Genomic DNA, 13501 nt, shown 5'->3' with positions numbered 1-13501 from the left:
GTGTGCATATAAACACAAACTCAATGTTTACCCTCCAAATCACCCTTTTTTTTCTTTTCTTTCTTTTTTTTTTTTTTAAAACAAAAAATCCATGCTATCAGAGTCGAGATGTGTGGCATTAATGAATGTTCCGGGGTAACCGTGAAAGAGACATGAATGGAGAGATCTTTCACACGAACGGGGAGATCAGAGAAGCTGTGAAACAAAAGAAAACAAAAGAAGAGCGGGAAAGTTTGTCATTCAACACATTCCTACTTTAAAGCGTGTCTTTTCTTCTTCTTGCAGAGAATGTGCGTGTTTGTGTAGTAGTGGAGCGGAGGTCTTTTCTCACACCGACAAACTCAAACACATAAATACTCCGTCATCCGTCAGCTTGCAAATGTCATGTTTCTTTCCAAGTAGAGCTCTGCTGGAAATCTCCTCCTGTTCTTTGAATAGATTTGGCTGATGGCTCGTTGTTCCTTCATTTGGGCAACATTGTCTTTGCTCCACTGGTTCATGGCCTCCGCTGAGTGTATATGGGTGGAAATAAGTGTCCCGAGGATCATGCGGATAGGATGTTTACATGAAACACACAAACTTGATAATAAGATGTATATAAGCAACATTAGCTGGGATTATTTTTGAGTGCTTAGGATAGCATATTTGGGTCTCTCTGACTGGTTAAGGGTTTGTCCTTGTTTCAGAAATCAGGATATGATGTTTATGTGGCAAAGACAAAATGGGATGCTTCAAAAACTCATGTTCATATAAACAAACTCATTGTCCCTGCCACTAGACCTCAGAAAGCAACGCTTGCAGAAGAGCTGTTTAGAGTTTCATCAAGTTTAAAGGCTTTAAAAAATGAGCTTCCACAGTATTTTAAGTGTGTGATCAGGCTGGGGGTAAACTGGGTAACAGCTCAAAGTGTTAATCTTGCAGTTGGTTATTTTATACATATGTATAATGTTTGTTAAATGGTTTAAATTCAAACCAGCGCTTCTTAACCTATTTCTGGGATGCTTCACTTAAAAAGCAGCCATAAACTCTAACACTGGGATCAAAGTTTTATTTATTAAAATACCAGGATACCATCAGTCAACTCGTGTTTGTTTCACTTTCACCAGAAAAATGATATCTGTTAACTTAGCTGGACTCCACATTTTTACCCAGGTCACCTACACTGGTTCTCTTCCTCACCGCTGAAGCCAGTGCAGTCTAATTAGGGATGTTATTGGATTTAGTGATACCAATACTATTATTGAGTCTGCTTAAAGGGCTTATTCTTTATCGATTCTCTTATTGATTGTTGATCAATTTTCTGAAAAATGGAGGCCCATTCTTGTTTTCAGCGGCCAGTATAGCAACAAAATATAAAAATAGCTTATGTTAGACTCAGGTACTCAACATGCTAAAGGAAGTTATTAAGCTTGCAGGTGTGTGATTATGGTGTACTGGACAGTTTAGTAGTGGTTCTTAACTGGAACTTGGTTCTTGAAATGTAAATCTATAGTAGTCACATGTTTCAGTTTCTTTAGGCTCCAGTCACACAGAATAGAAATCGGTCGGCAACCAAATGCAAACTTCAATTCAATTCCATTTTATTTATATCGTGCCAAATCACAACAACAGTGGCCTCAAGGCGCTTTATTTTGTAAGGTAGACCCTACAATAATACATACAGAGAAAAACGCAACAATTATATGACCCCCTATGAGCAAGCACTTTGACAGTGGCAGTGGGAAGGAAAAACTCTTTTAACAGGAAGAAACAGCCAGCAGAACCAGGCTCAGGGAGGGGCGGCCATCTACCGTGATCGGTTGGGGTAAGAGAAGGAAAACAGGATAAAAGACATACTGTGGAAGAAAGCCAGAGATTAATAACAAGTATGATTCAGTGCAGAGAGGTCTATTAACACATAGTGAGTGAGAAAGGTGACTGAAGAAGAACTACTCAATGCATCATGGGAATCCCCCAGCAGTCTACACCTATTGCAGCATAACTAAAGGAAGAATCAAGGTCACCTGGTCCAGCCCTAACTATATGCTTTAGCAAAAAGGAAAGTTTTAAGCCTAATCTTAAAAGTAGAGATAGTGTCTGTCTCCCGAATCCAAACTGCAAGCTGGTTCCACAGAAGAGGGGCCTGAAAACTGAAGGCTCTGCCTCCCATTCTACTTTTAAATACAGTGCGAGAGCAAAGTGCTCTAATAGGGTGATATGGTACTATAAGGTCATTAAAATAAGATGGGGCCTAATTATTTAAGACCTTGTATGTGAGGAGCATGGTTTTGAATTCAATTCTGGATTTAGCAGGGAGCCAGTGAAGGGAAGCCAATATGGGAGAAATATGCTCTCTCTTTCTAGCCTTTTTTTGATTAACTGAAACCACTGTAAGCTACGGGAAATGCTGGTGAGTGGTTGCTACCTCCTTGGAATTGTCTTGGTTACAATAAGACAGCTTGTAGTTTGCAAGGGAGACGCAAACGTGTCCACAAACAGTGCCGCTGTGCACAGACTGGTGGTGAAACAGTGAAAAGTACAATACAAATGGAAACAAAGACGCTTAGCCTTGAAAGTAGAAGCTACACCTTTATGAAACATGTCAGCAGTAAAGCTTAATTTAGGCTTCTGCAGGAAATTTACATCTTAACTTACATAGTAACTCCTTTTATCTCCACACTGCAACCTTTCACACCACTCGAGTGGTTGTGGTCGTCGACCCAACGTGTAGTTACGTTTCTCAGGAGGTGCCTGTCTGGCGTAGAGTTGAAATAGGATTCCGGTTATTGCGTACGTTACAATGTAGATCTGACGCAGGAGTATAATTTACATGTTAGGCTTAAACTTGAACTTTGTGTTTGTGTCAATGCAAACTAAGGGTGACCATGGCTGCCTGCTAGCCACGCAAGGAGGATTTTTTTTGTTTTGTTTTTTGGTGCAGCGCTGTCTTCGCAATCGACAACCCCTAGCGACAGCCAGCAACCTCCAACAACTTGTCAGCCAGGTAGGGAATACACATTTTTCCCGGCAACTGAAGGTTACCAGGGGCTCACCAGCCGACCTCTAGAGTTGCTGCCATTCCAACCACAACTGAAAGTCACACCTTAAAAAAAACGAGTGCACTATTGTCGTGTGAGACTATATATTTGTCATACACACAGACACTCAATACAGTAACAACTACCAGCTGAGTTGGGGTTGGTTTGACTGGGCTCTTCCAGCCTAAGCACAGCAATTACTTTGCAGCTCTGAATGGACTCACACTTAATTTCTAACCTCACAGGCAAAAATAAGAAGTTTTTGCAATGATTAAAGGAGATACATTTCAACTGTAAAATTACTGCAAAAAACAATTTATACCTTACATCTCTGACCTTGTGATGCTGTAAAGTTTGTGTACGTTCTACCCATAAGCTTTTATTTCACTGTGTGACAAGAGATGCTTTAATTGTAGACATTTGACTAGAGGAAAGGGGGGAAAAAAGCACAGACGTTACTAAAAATAGCAGGGGCTATGTCGTCAGACTATGGTTCCAGTAAACAATGGCTGCAAACCAGGAGAAGCAGTTCACATTTACATGCATTTAAAGTAAAACTGAAAATACAAAATGAAATGCTGGCATGAAGAAAAGAGGAAAAAAACGAACTAAAACTGTATTGACAATGATAAATGGGTAGGTTATGTGTCATACTACATACATGCCCCTGTTATAAATAAATAAATGAGTAGTATGTCTAATGGGAATTAAGTCTGTTAATATTTGATTTAAGCTTGGAAGGCAGAGCTATTCCCTTCTCGCTCATCATTTTATGTCCGTTATTCCCAGGAGGAGAACGCTCACTGTTGTCTTGTAGACTCCCATCCCGCTGCTCTTTTTCTTTTTACCCATAACTGTGAGAACTGCTCACAAAGTTCAGTCAAATCTATTTGCCTGTAGCGTTTTCACCCAACTGGTTCAGCTAAATGCTTGAGCTACTCAAAACCCTGGGTTTAACCTGTTGGAGATTCAGCACAGTTTTTCTTTTCCTCAGGATGTGCTAGTCCTTTGCTCTGTGAAGCCAGACAAGATGAATGATGTCACTTAATGGTGTAGGGGGTCGGACATCTGCCACCAAATTCGCGGTGCTCGTTGCGGACGCTCACACTGTCTTTTTGTGGCTCTGCGTGCCGGCCCCGGTGAAGTCACATCCTGCTCTTCCTGTTAGCCTGTGGTTAGCATGACGTGCTAGCAGGCCGCCTCCTCTTTTAAACAGCTCAGTGAAGCTCACGCTGGTTTAATTGTTCAGTTTCCTCTTTAGAGAAGACCCTCTGCCTCAGCTGGCTGTCGCTCTTTCCGCCTCGTCTTTCTCGCTGCTTCATCTGCACGTCCTCCTCATGAACAGCTTGTTAGGAAAAATGAAGCAAATGAGGGCTAAGACTCTTCACATGACTGTCAAGCATGCAGCGCGCGCGCACACACACACACACACACACACACACACAAACACCTGCGTTCTATTTTCTTCTCCCCCACTTCAAAAGCCTTTTGTCCACACTTCTGCTTTTTTCCTGTCTGATTTAGTGCTCATCTGTGAAGTGAGCGTGGGTTGAGTAAACCATGCCAGTCAACATGTGTGAATGTTTTATTTTCTCTCACTGGCGCGCGCGCGCGCGCACACACACACACACACACACACACACACACACACACACAACCAATTCAAGTCAAACAGGGTAATCATGTGAATAGGCTTCTGGTTTAACTGTGAGGCTGCTTTGGTGGGCTCACAGTGTTCTTGTTGTCCATTATGGGATGGGTCCTTCTCCCATCCCAACTGAGGGATCACATATCAGTCTATCGGAAAATGGATGCTCGCATTAGACCTCGCTGTCACACAGACCGAGAGCACGCCTGATGGCAGATACTTGTAAATATTATTAACGAATAAAGAAAAATAACAAATCCTGTAAATACTCTGTAGCTGAAACCTGATCAATTTAACCCCGTAGGTTTTTTTTAAATTCATAAGTGTGTGTTTGACAGTTTTGAGTAATACACTTAGAGAAACCCCTTTGTTCTTTTATTTTGGATGATTTACAGTTTGAGTGGGCTTGAGAGGGACCGCAGGTCTATTTTAATTGCATTTAACTTATACATAAACAACATTTCTTCTCATTATTTATATTTAAACCACATCAGATTGATCATTTTTTCATTTGTTTGATTGTACAAGTGCATTACAGTATTTATAATCAACTTATGTTCTCCCACAATGACAGCTCCGTATAATTCCCAAACACAATCCAAAATCTACATTGGTGCTGTAGGAAGCCATTTAAAACGACAAAACCAAGGAACTGGTTGACTCATCTGGAAGTATGAGATGGGAATAACTATAGTAGGACAGGGCTCGTGTTTGCGAAGGTTGTATTGTTCTGTGGCTTTGGCGTTCTTAATCTTTTTGGGATGCGGTTTGGTTTTGGCAGCATCAGCTGCGCGAGGCTCTCAGGTGTAGTCCTTGCAGCCGCCGCAAATCAAGTCATTTTTCTCTTTCCTCTCGGTCTCTGCTGTCTGTGCCGCTCACACTCTGGGGGATGATAGGTCAGCAGGATGGACTGCAGTATAACTGGAGCTGGGTTGGGCTTTACTCGACAGCCTTCCCACTCCTCCTCCATATGCTACTGTCTCTCTCTCTGTCTCTCACACAGAGACACACCCTCGGACACTCCAGCACAAAAAAGACGAGGGCGTTGCCTGCGGCCGGTCTTTGACCCCGTGTGCAGTGATGTCACTCGGTGATGTGGGGGGTTGTGTGTGTGTGTGTGTGTGTGTGTTTGGTTGTCGTGGCTGCGTAAAGGGTAAAAAAGCAGGGGGAAGACTGTGGGGATGATTTGCATCAGCTTAAGTGAATTAGACTGGGGGGTTGTCTGCAGGAGGCTATTGAGCTACCAGATGCTCTGTTGTGCTGCTGTTGTTTAGGTGGAGAGGACCTAACCCTGCTAACATGGGTTTAAAGCCTTATAAAGACAAGGACAGCTGCAAGCATCATCCCGACCCACGTAAGGGACTTTTCATGAGTCACAGCTTCAGACAGACAGTTCAAACCACGCAGTGTTTTGTCAACCATGTTTATCCATATTTCTTTTTACGAAAACCACTGATTTACAGGCAAAACTATGAGCTTAAAATCTTTTGGTTTGAGGAATTGGCATTTTTTTGTGTGTTGTTGCATATAATGAACAAACTTACCCATTCTGCTATCTTACACTGAGCTGCAAAACCAGTTGATGCCAGTCTGGAGGCTTTTAGAGGCTTTTGTAATGATCGTCTTGACTTGGACTTAAGAAGTTAAACAGTTATCAAAGCCACTGTTAAATAATACTATAAATTTTAGTTAATCATTAGATTAGTCAAAGAGGAAGATTAAATCTCTAGCTGCTGTGTTATATACTAAATAGTAGCACTTATGTTAAGCCTCTTTATTACAGAAGAGCAAAGAGAAGAACCTTCAATAAGTAGTTGTGTATTCCTACATAATGTGTTTTTACTCACAATGATACTAGACAATTTGTGGATGGATAAGTTGCTTAAAAGCACAACAGTCTCTTAACTTCGTAGTTTCAACTGATCACTCTCTGTTTAAAGTCCAAAGCTCACAAAGTAGTTTCTTTTGCCATCACATGTGCATCCAATTTAAACAACACAAAGATGATTTGCATGCGGTGCTTCTAAGCCAATCGTGAAACCTGTCTTTAGACAAGTTCAGACATGATGTTGAGTGGTTGACACTTGCTCTGGTAGCTTGTTAGTCAGCTGGACAGTCATGCAATTCTGTGCTTCCTTAATAACTTCGTCTGTGAATTAACTCTGTAACCAGTCTGGTTACAGGGGAATTAGACAGGAAGCTGCTGAGTTTCTTTGAGTGGAAATGTACATCTGATTTTTTTTTTTCCATTAAAAGCATGCTGCATACTGATCATTGTGGCTATATTTGCCATCTTTATGTCACCAAAGTCACAGCGCTTGGTTTCTGAATGTAATCATATTTTTCCCAGAAGCTGCTAGCCTTCATCAAATACAAAAAGAAAGTAAATGTGGGCGGCAGTTCTTTTGTACATCTACAAGTGGACAGCTTCACTGAAAACCCACATCACAGCTATAGAATATGCTGCTCTAATATGTTTCTAATTGAAAATATTAAAATGTACTCATTCAAATTGCAGGACTTCTAACCAAAAGTCAGAATATTACGTAAGGAGTCCGCTTCACTGCTGCACACTGATGGTGCGTTTCTTTTCCACTTTGTCCCTGTACTGAGCTTTCTTCTCTGATCTCTGTGTTAGTTCTCCATATGCTTGTTACCCTCCATTTCTTTCTCGACACCGGGGCCACACAATGTTACACAAGCACTTTAGTCAACACTGAGCACTGTGGAAAAGAGGAGGAAGGAAAATGGAGAATGGGAGCAAATGTGGACTATAATGGAGCTGTTAAAGCTTTTTGTAATGCTTGAATTCCTGCCCAACCTTTGAGAAAATCCATACGCCCAACCTTTTTATGTATGGAAACACTGTATATGAATACAGATGGAGTGGTCTGACATTTTTTTTCTCGGCCTCTGGATTGTCTGACTACAGGGCCCAGAGCTTTACTCGAACCTTTCTGAACATCTTTTTTTTTTTTGGACAACTCTTTTTCTGGGGCCATTTTCTGTAGGTGCTGGTGCTTTAAATGGGAATCGATGGCATGCAACCTTTTTTTTGTTTGCTCTCGTCCCCTCCCTGTGGAAGTGTTTGTCTTGGTAACACACTGACCTGCCACAGTGATGCTATTGTGAAACCAGTTGACTAACGGAATGCGTTTTCTGTCCTAAGACAGTCATAAGCAATATAAGGTTGATGGTTTATGTTAAACGTTTGGCTTGTCCAAACTGCACTCGTTGCTGTTGAACCCACTGAGGCTGACACGTAACGCTTCTGACATCTAGTTGTTTAAAAAAAGCTCAAAAGGAACTCTCCACAGTGTGCTAAAGGTTCAGTGGAAAGCTTTCATGATCTCCTGACCCTCTTTAGACCAACTGTGTTATGAAAGCTGTCTGAAGCATAAACATGAAGTATCTCTCACGCTTTTTCTGTTTTGTTTTCTTCTTTTGTTCAGAATCGTGAGCTGCAGATCATGAGGAAACTGGACCACTGCAACATAGTCCGCCTGCGCTACTTCTTCTATTCCAGTGGAGACAAGGTGAGTCGGCTCGGTGTGCTTCTTCTAATTCTTCATCTGACCGTGGGAGGATGCATATTTAATTCTGCACAAATATACAGGAAAAAATATTAACAGCCATCTGTTTAAATTGACTGTTCAGCATAATCTATTTTTTCCATCCTTGGAAAAGTATCGCACCTTGTGGCTGAGGAAGCGTATTCAAGGACGAGCCTTGCTTAGATTCCTCTTTTATGGGCCTTTTTAAGGTATCTTGGGGTCTTCTAAACAAAATAAAAGAAGATCTAAAATTCAATTTATTGACTCTGATTGCAGTAGCATAACACCAGCCTCTTCTACAGAGTATACACTAAATGTGCTCTGTGGACGCTGTACTTTCAGAAGCAGTTGAGCATTTTCTAGCTCAATCAACTTGTTCTGTGTTTAAAGGGACTGGACTCATAGCTTATTTCACTGAGTCCCATTCACAGGTCATTTTGTTGTATTTTGGAATCTGTTGTTTTCCTGTTTTTTTTATTTTTATTTTTTAATGTTTTCTCCTGGCCAGCTTAGCTGTAATAAATACAATAGTACATATCTTGCCTGGAAAGTCCCTCTCTGTGCCCTGCTGTCGGTCTTCGCCGAACATCAGAGGTCCCCTGGAGACTACACGGCTGTGCTATGTCATTCAGCTAGCTTACAACGGGCAAAGGTCTGTGTGTCAAATATAGAACCACGTGGACTTGGCTCACATGCTGTCGGGACTATACCCATGACACGGCAGTTAGGAATGCTTTCCTGTTGCTCACCTAGCGACACCAAGGAAAGCTGTTAAGGTTTGAAGGGAGGGGAGTGGACGGTGAGATGGTCAGAGGGCATCGGCTAATTATAGATCCACTCGAGCTCTCCCTTCCGCGCCGTGCAAGCTCCAAGCCTGTCCCAGGCTCTCGTCACACACCCACTGACCTCTGGGAATCACCTCTAATTCTTGGTATACTGACACAACGCCCGAGGCGACATGTTACACAAATCACCTAACACGCTGCCAACTTTTTTTTATATTGCACAAGTTTCATGTGACTGTACCATTGCATCCACCTTTACATCACTTTCTTGTATAAGTCCCCCCCACCACCCCTTCTCTTCGCCCTCTCCTCACCATGTCTAATTATGGAGACCGGCACCATGTTTTTGGTATGGGATTTTACCACCCATAGAGCTGCTGAGAGGTAGTGAAGTAGCCAAAAGGCAATGTGAAAGGGATGGAGAGTTTCAGGCATGTTGATGGATTGATGGCAGATGGGTTTAAAATAAGTACGGGAAGAAAAAAGACATAGACAAAGAGATGACATGAGAAGAGGTCAGGTGTGTAGGTGCCACTGGTGTCCTGAAATGAGGGTTCATGTTGGGTGCAGCTGTGAGACAGGCAGGGACTGTTGCTACAGTAGCTGTCAGTGTGTGCACAGGTAGTCTTATATAAGTGCTGGCATGTGGCGTGCCTGATGCACACAGTGTGCTTTTGCTTTTACCCTTTAACCACTTGTATAATGCTGTGTTTAAACAGAAGGCCACCGGTCCAAACAGCGTAGGCAGGGAAGCAAATAGTCGCTTGACTTTTAACTATGAAATCGCTCAGAGGGTGCTTGGAACGTACTCTGCTGACATGTAGCTGCCCTGTGCTGCATTTCTTCTTAAAATCACATATATTTACACACTGATTGCTTTCAGTAACATGAAAAAAATTAAGATAACATTCTTGGCAGCAGATTGACACTACAGTTTTTTTTTCTGTTGTAACAGACTTGAAGACAAAGTTCAGTTCATTTTCAGGTTACTGACTGAACGGTGATTAGAAATATGAGAGGCAGAGTTCAAAAACCAGCTAATTAATTGTTCATAGGTGACGAATCTGCATTAAAATTAACTTGCACTCTCACTTGCAACTTCCACTGGCACATCTAGCACTAGGACCACCTTTGGTCTTCAGAACTACCCTAATTCTCTGTGTCTTAGAATAAATAAGCCACTTGAAACATTCCTCATTGACTTTGGTCCATGTTGACATGCTGTGGTGTTTTAACAATGCTCAGCTGGTACTAAGGGACCCAAAGTGTGCCAAGAAAACACCCCCCTCATCTTTACACCATCATCAAGCCAAAACCACTGATAGCAAGCAGGATGGATCCACAGAAGAATCCACTGAGACCTCTCAACAGAAAGTGAGGAATCTTAGACCATCCGGTATTTTTCCCCCCCAATCTTCTGTTGTCCAGTTTTGTTGAGCCTTTGTCAGCTGTAGCTTTAGTTTTCTGTTCTCAGCTGACACGAGCAGCTCCCAGCGTGCTCTTTTGCTGCTGTAGCCCATTTCCTTCCAGATTTAATGTGTTGTGCATTCAGAGATGCTCTTCTGCTTTTGTTATTTGAGTTACTGTTGCCTTCCTATGAACTCGAAGAAATCTGGCCATTCTCCTCTGGCGAGGATCAGGATATTTTCGCCCAGAGAACTGCCGCTCACAGAATATTCTCTTTTTTTTTTTTTTCTTCAGACCATTTTCTATAAACCCTAGAGATGGCTGTGCGGGAATATCCCAGGAGATCAGCAGTTTCTGAAAAACTCAGCCTGTCTGGCACCAACAACAACGCCACATTGAAAGACACTTTAATCAGTGTTCTCCCCATTCTGATACTCAGTTTAAGTTGGTGCCATATCATTGACTGATTAGATATTTGCATTAATAAGCAGTTGAAAAGGTGTAACTCTAAAAAGTGTAGGAGTTTATTGAGGACTATGAAATGCATACAATTTGGTCTAGGCGTATGATTCTCGCTTGGGGTGCGAGAGGTCCTGGGTTCAAATCCCGGACGAGCCCCCAATTACGCCCCCAATTAAACATAAGAATAGACTTGTACATTACAATGGTGTAAAGAAATGGTAACTTAATGATAGAGCTGTGACTTTGGTTAATGTCATACATTAGTGTTGGAAATCACTTTGATCATGTCCAGTTAATTTAACGATGTGCAACAGATGCACTTTTCTAACGTGGGCATTGTAACTTTCCTGACTTCAACAGTGTCTTAAAACTGACATCATTATGTGATTCAGACAGGATTCAGGAGGGATGTGTAACGATGATGAGTTTTGTTAACATGGAATTCTCTTTAGACTTTAGTTAATACATCTTTTTTTATACTGCAGCTTACAAAGTGAGCAAATCAAAGTACGCTGTGTCACATCCTATTAGATTTTGATTCCTGTCGGAAAAACGTTTCCATGTTGGGGAAAATATATTGTACGTAATTAATAAAGCTATTGTTGTGCCACGTGCATAAGTGACGCTGATGGATGAATCCTGCTGCTCTGTGATGTTGCAGATATATAATAAACTCAGAGGAACGACTCCAGCACACACAAAGCTTAAAACTAAATTTCACCCCCTGTTATTGTTTTGTCAAAAACCCAAATCATATTTATTGCTCCCACTGAGTTTTGTTAATCTGTTATACTGAATGATACTGAATTGGAGGCCCTAATCTTTGGTGTCCACTATTTCTTCTCCACATTTATAATCAGTCTGGGTGATTAAGAATGTAACCCTGACTAGTTGTTGGAGGCATACATTCTTCTTCTTCTTCTTGTTATTGTGATTCTTGTTGAGGGCATTCCTCACATCAGTCTTTCCTTTTTCTTTTTTTTTGTGGGCTCAGAAACTGGCGACAAGAGAAACCACAGTCTAGTGCGTGCCTCTCCATTAATACTGCAACGAGTTACTTCAGATATGAAGCAGACGCTTTCAGATGCTGTCTGATAAGCAGAAAGACGTGCACGTCACAAACAGATTTAAGTGACGTGAATGACTCAACAACCTTGCGTGCTTGGTGAATTAGCTGGAAAGGAAAAGGGAACTGCTCTGGTTTTTTGTGGTATTTGTTGCTGGTGCCTTTAAAGGACTTTTAACAACTGATTTTTAAAAGACAAAATAAAAAAATGTGTATTTTCTGTATGAGAAATAAATCTACATCAAGTTTTCAGTTATTTATTATGTTAGATTATGTTGCACTTGGATGGTGCATATTTTTAAATGAAGTGCAGTGAACTTATGAACTGATGGGTTGACAATGAGCCTGTGTGGCTATTTATGAGTTCAGCTGAAGGATGGTTGTGTAAACATACAAAACGAATAGGCCCAGGGGCACCTCTTCTGCCTCCGGTCCTCCTGACTGGTTGATCCGGCTGTGGATAACATACCAGTGTAGCTTTCTGTTTCTTTCTGGCTTTTTTTTTTAGCTATTAAATCAGTGATTCCAGATTTTAATAGAGACACTGTGGTTGAATAGCCTTGCATCTAGATAATGAATCTGGTAGAGCTGCCACTGGATTTCCCAGGAGCCAGTGAGAGACAGGTGAGAGTTTATGGCTGTGGCTGACATATCTGGCATTGCTCCTGCACATATTAAAGACTTATTCTTAGATTCGTAGTGCCATGTTGCAGCCTTCATTAGCGTGGGCCAAAATAAGGACTCAGTTAACGTCCCTCACATCTTGCTCGAGCTCCATCTGTGCCGCTGTCTGCCTTCCTTGATTTCACAGACTCATTTGCGCTCACAGTTGTGTAATTTCCTCCCATAATATGCATTTAAATATGCTTCATAATGTCAACACAGAAGCGCAAACACACATGCTAATAAAAGCTTTGCTTGTGAAGACTGACATGCAAACTGTGCGTTACATACTGAAGACTGCTAAGCTTACTGACAGATAGCATAGCCAGGTTTTCTCACCAAATTAGAGGCTGGGTTGCTTAGCTGGGAGTGAACAAGGAGCCAATCGGATCCTGCCTGGCTAACCTCCGGGAACAAGCCAAGGAAGTGGCTTTGTAGTGAGGCAGGAAGTGAGTCATCGCTGTTGCTAGGCTAAATATAGCTTTAGTGGCACCAGAAGGAGGTGTAATGGGCTCTCCAGACGTCACAATTCTTATCAATGGGAGTTTTGCTGGTGAACGAGGGATGGCTGTGTGCTATGATTGGTAGAAGAGAAAGGCACGCAGAGATCGCGTGCTAAGGAGTGAACGCGATGCAAGTGATGGATCAGTTTGTAAATGAAGCTATACTCACCAGTATCGGAAACCCTGTGCGTGCCTGTCCATCTGTCTTCCAGGAGTCAAGGCCCTGTACTTCGCTCGCTGTCTGTGTATGTGTCCAGTCATCTGAGTGTGAACAGGAGAGAGCTGTCAGGACAAAGCAGGACACTGAGCTGACAGAAGTGTACCGCACAGTCTGTCTGGAGGCTCTTCACAGGCCCAGCTCACTCATTTTGCTTTGCAGACCTGCAGGGAGCCAGC

At 42.0% G+C, this 13501-nt stretch overlaps 1 protein-coding gene across 3 annotated transcripts in view; it reads left to right on the top strand.

Moving 5' to 3' along the window:
• The window catches only part of gsk3ba (glycogen synthase kinase 3 beta, genome duplicate a), a 37281-nt gene that overhangs the window by 8671 nt on the left and 15109 nt on the right, over positions 1–13501 (top strand). For all 3 annotated transcript variants that reach the window (XM_085374975.1, XM_085374974.1, XM_085374976.1), the window contains exon 3: positions 8118–8201. In XM_085374975.1, the coding sequence (XP_085231101.1) occupies positions 8118–8201 (84 nt within the window). The remainder of the gene's footprint in view (positions 1–8117; positions 8202–13501) is intronic.

Source organism: Diplotaxodon limnothrissa, linkage group LG16, assembly GCF_057381915.1.
Source record: "Diplotaxodon limnothrissa isolate DT_005_m linkage group LG16, D_limnothrissa_male_GT1.1, whole genome shotgun sequence".
Lineage (NCBI taxonomy): Eukaryota > Metazoa > Chordata > Actinopteri > Cichliformes > Cichlidae > Diplotaxodon > Diplotaxodon limnothrissa.
Note: the sequence above shows the minus strand (reverse complement) of the source record. Positions and strands in the feature narration are given on the sequence as shown.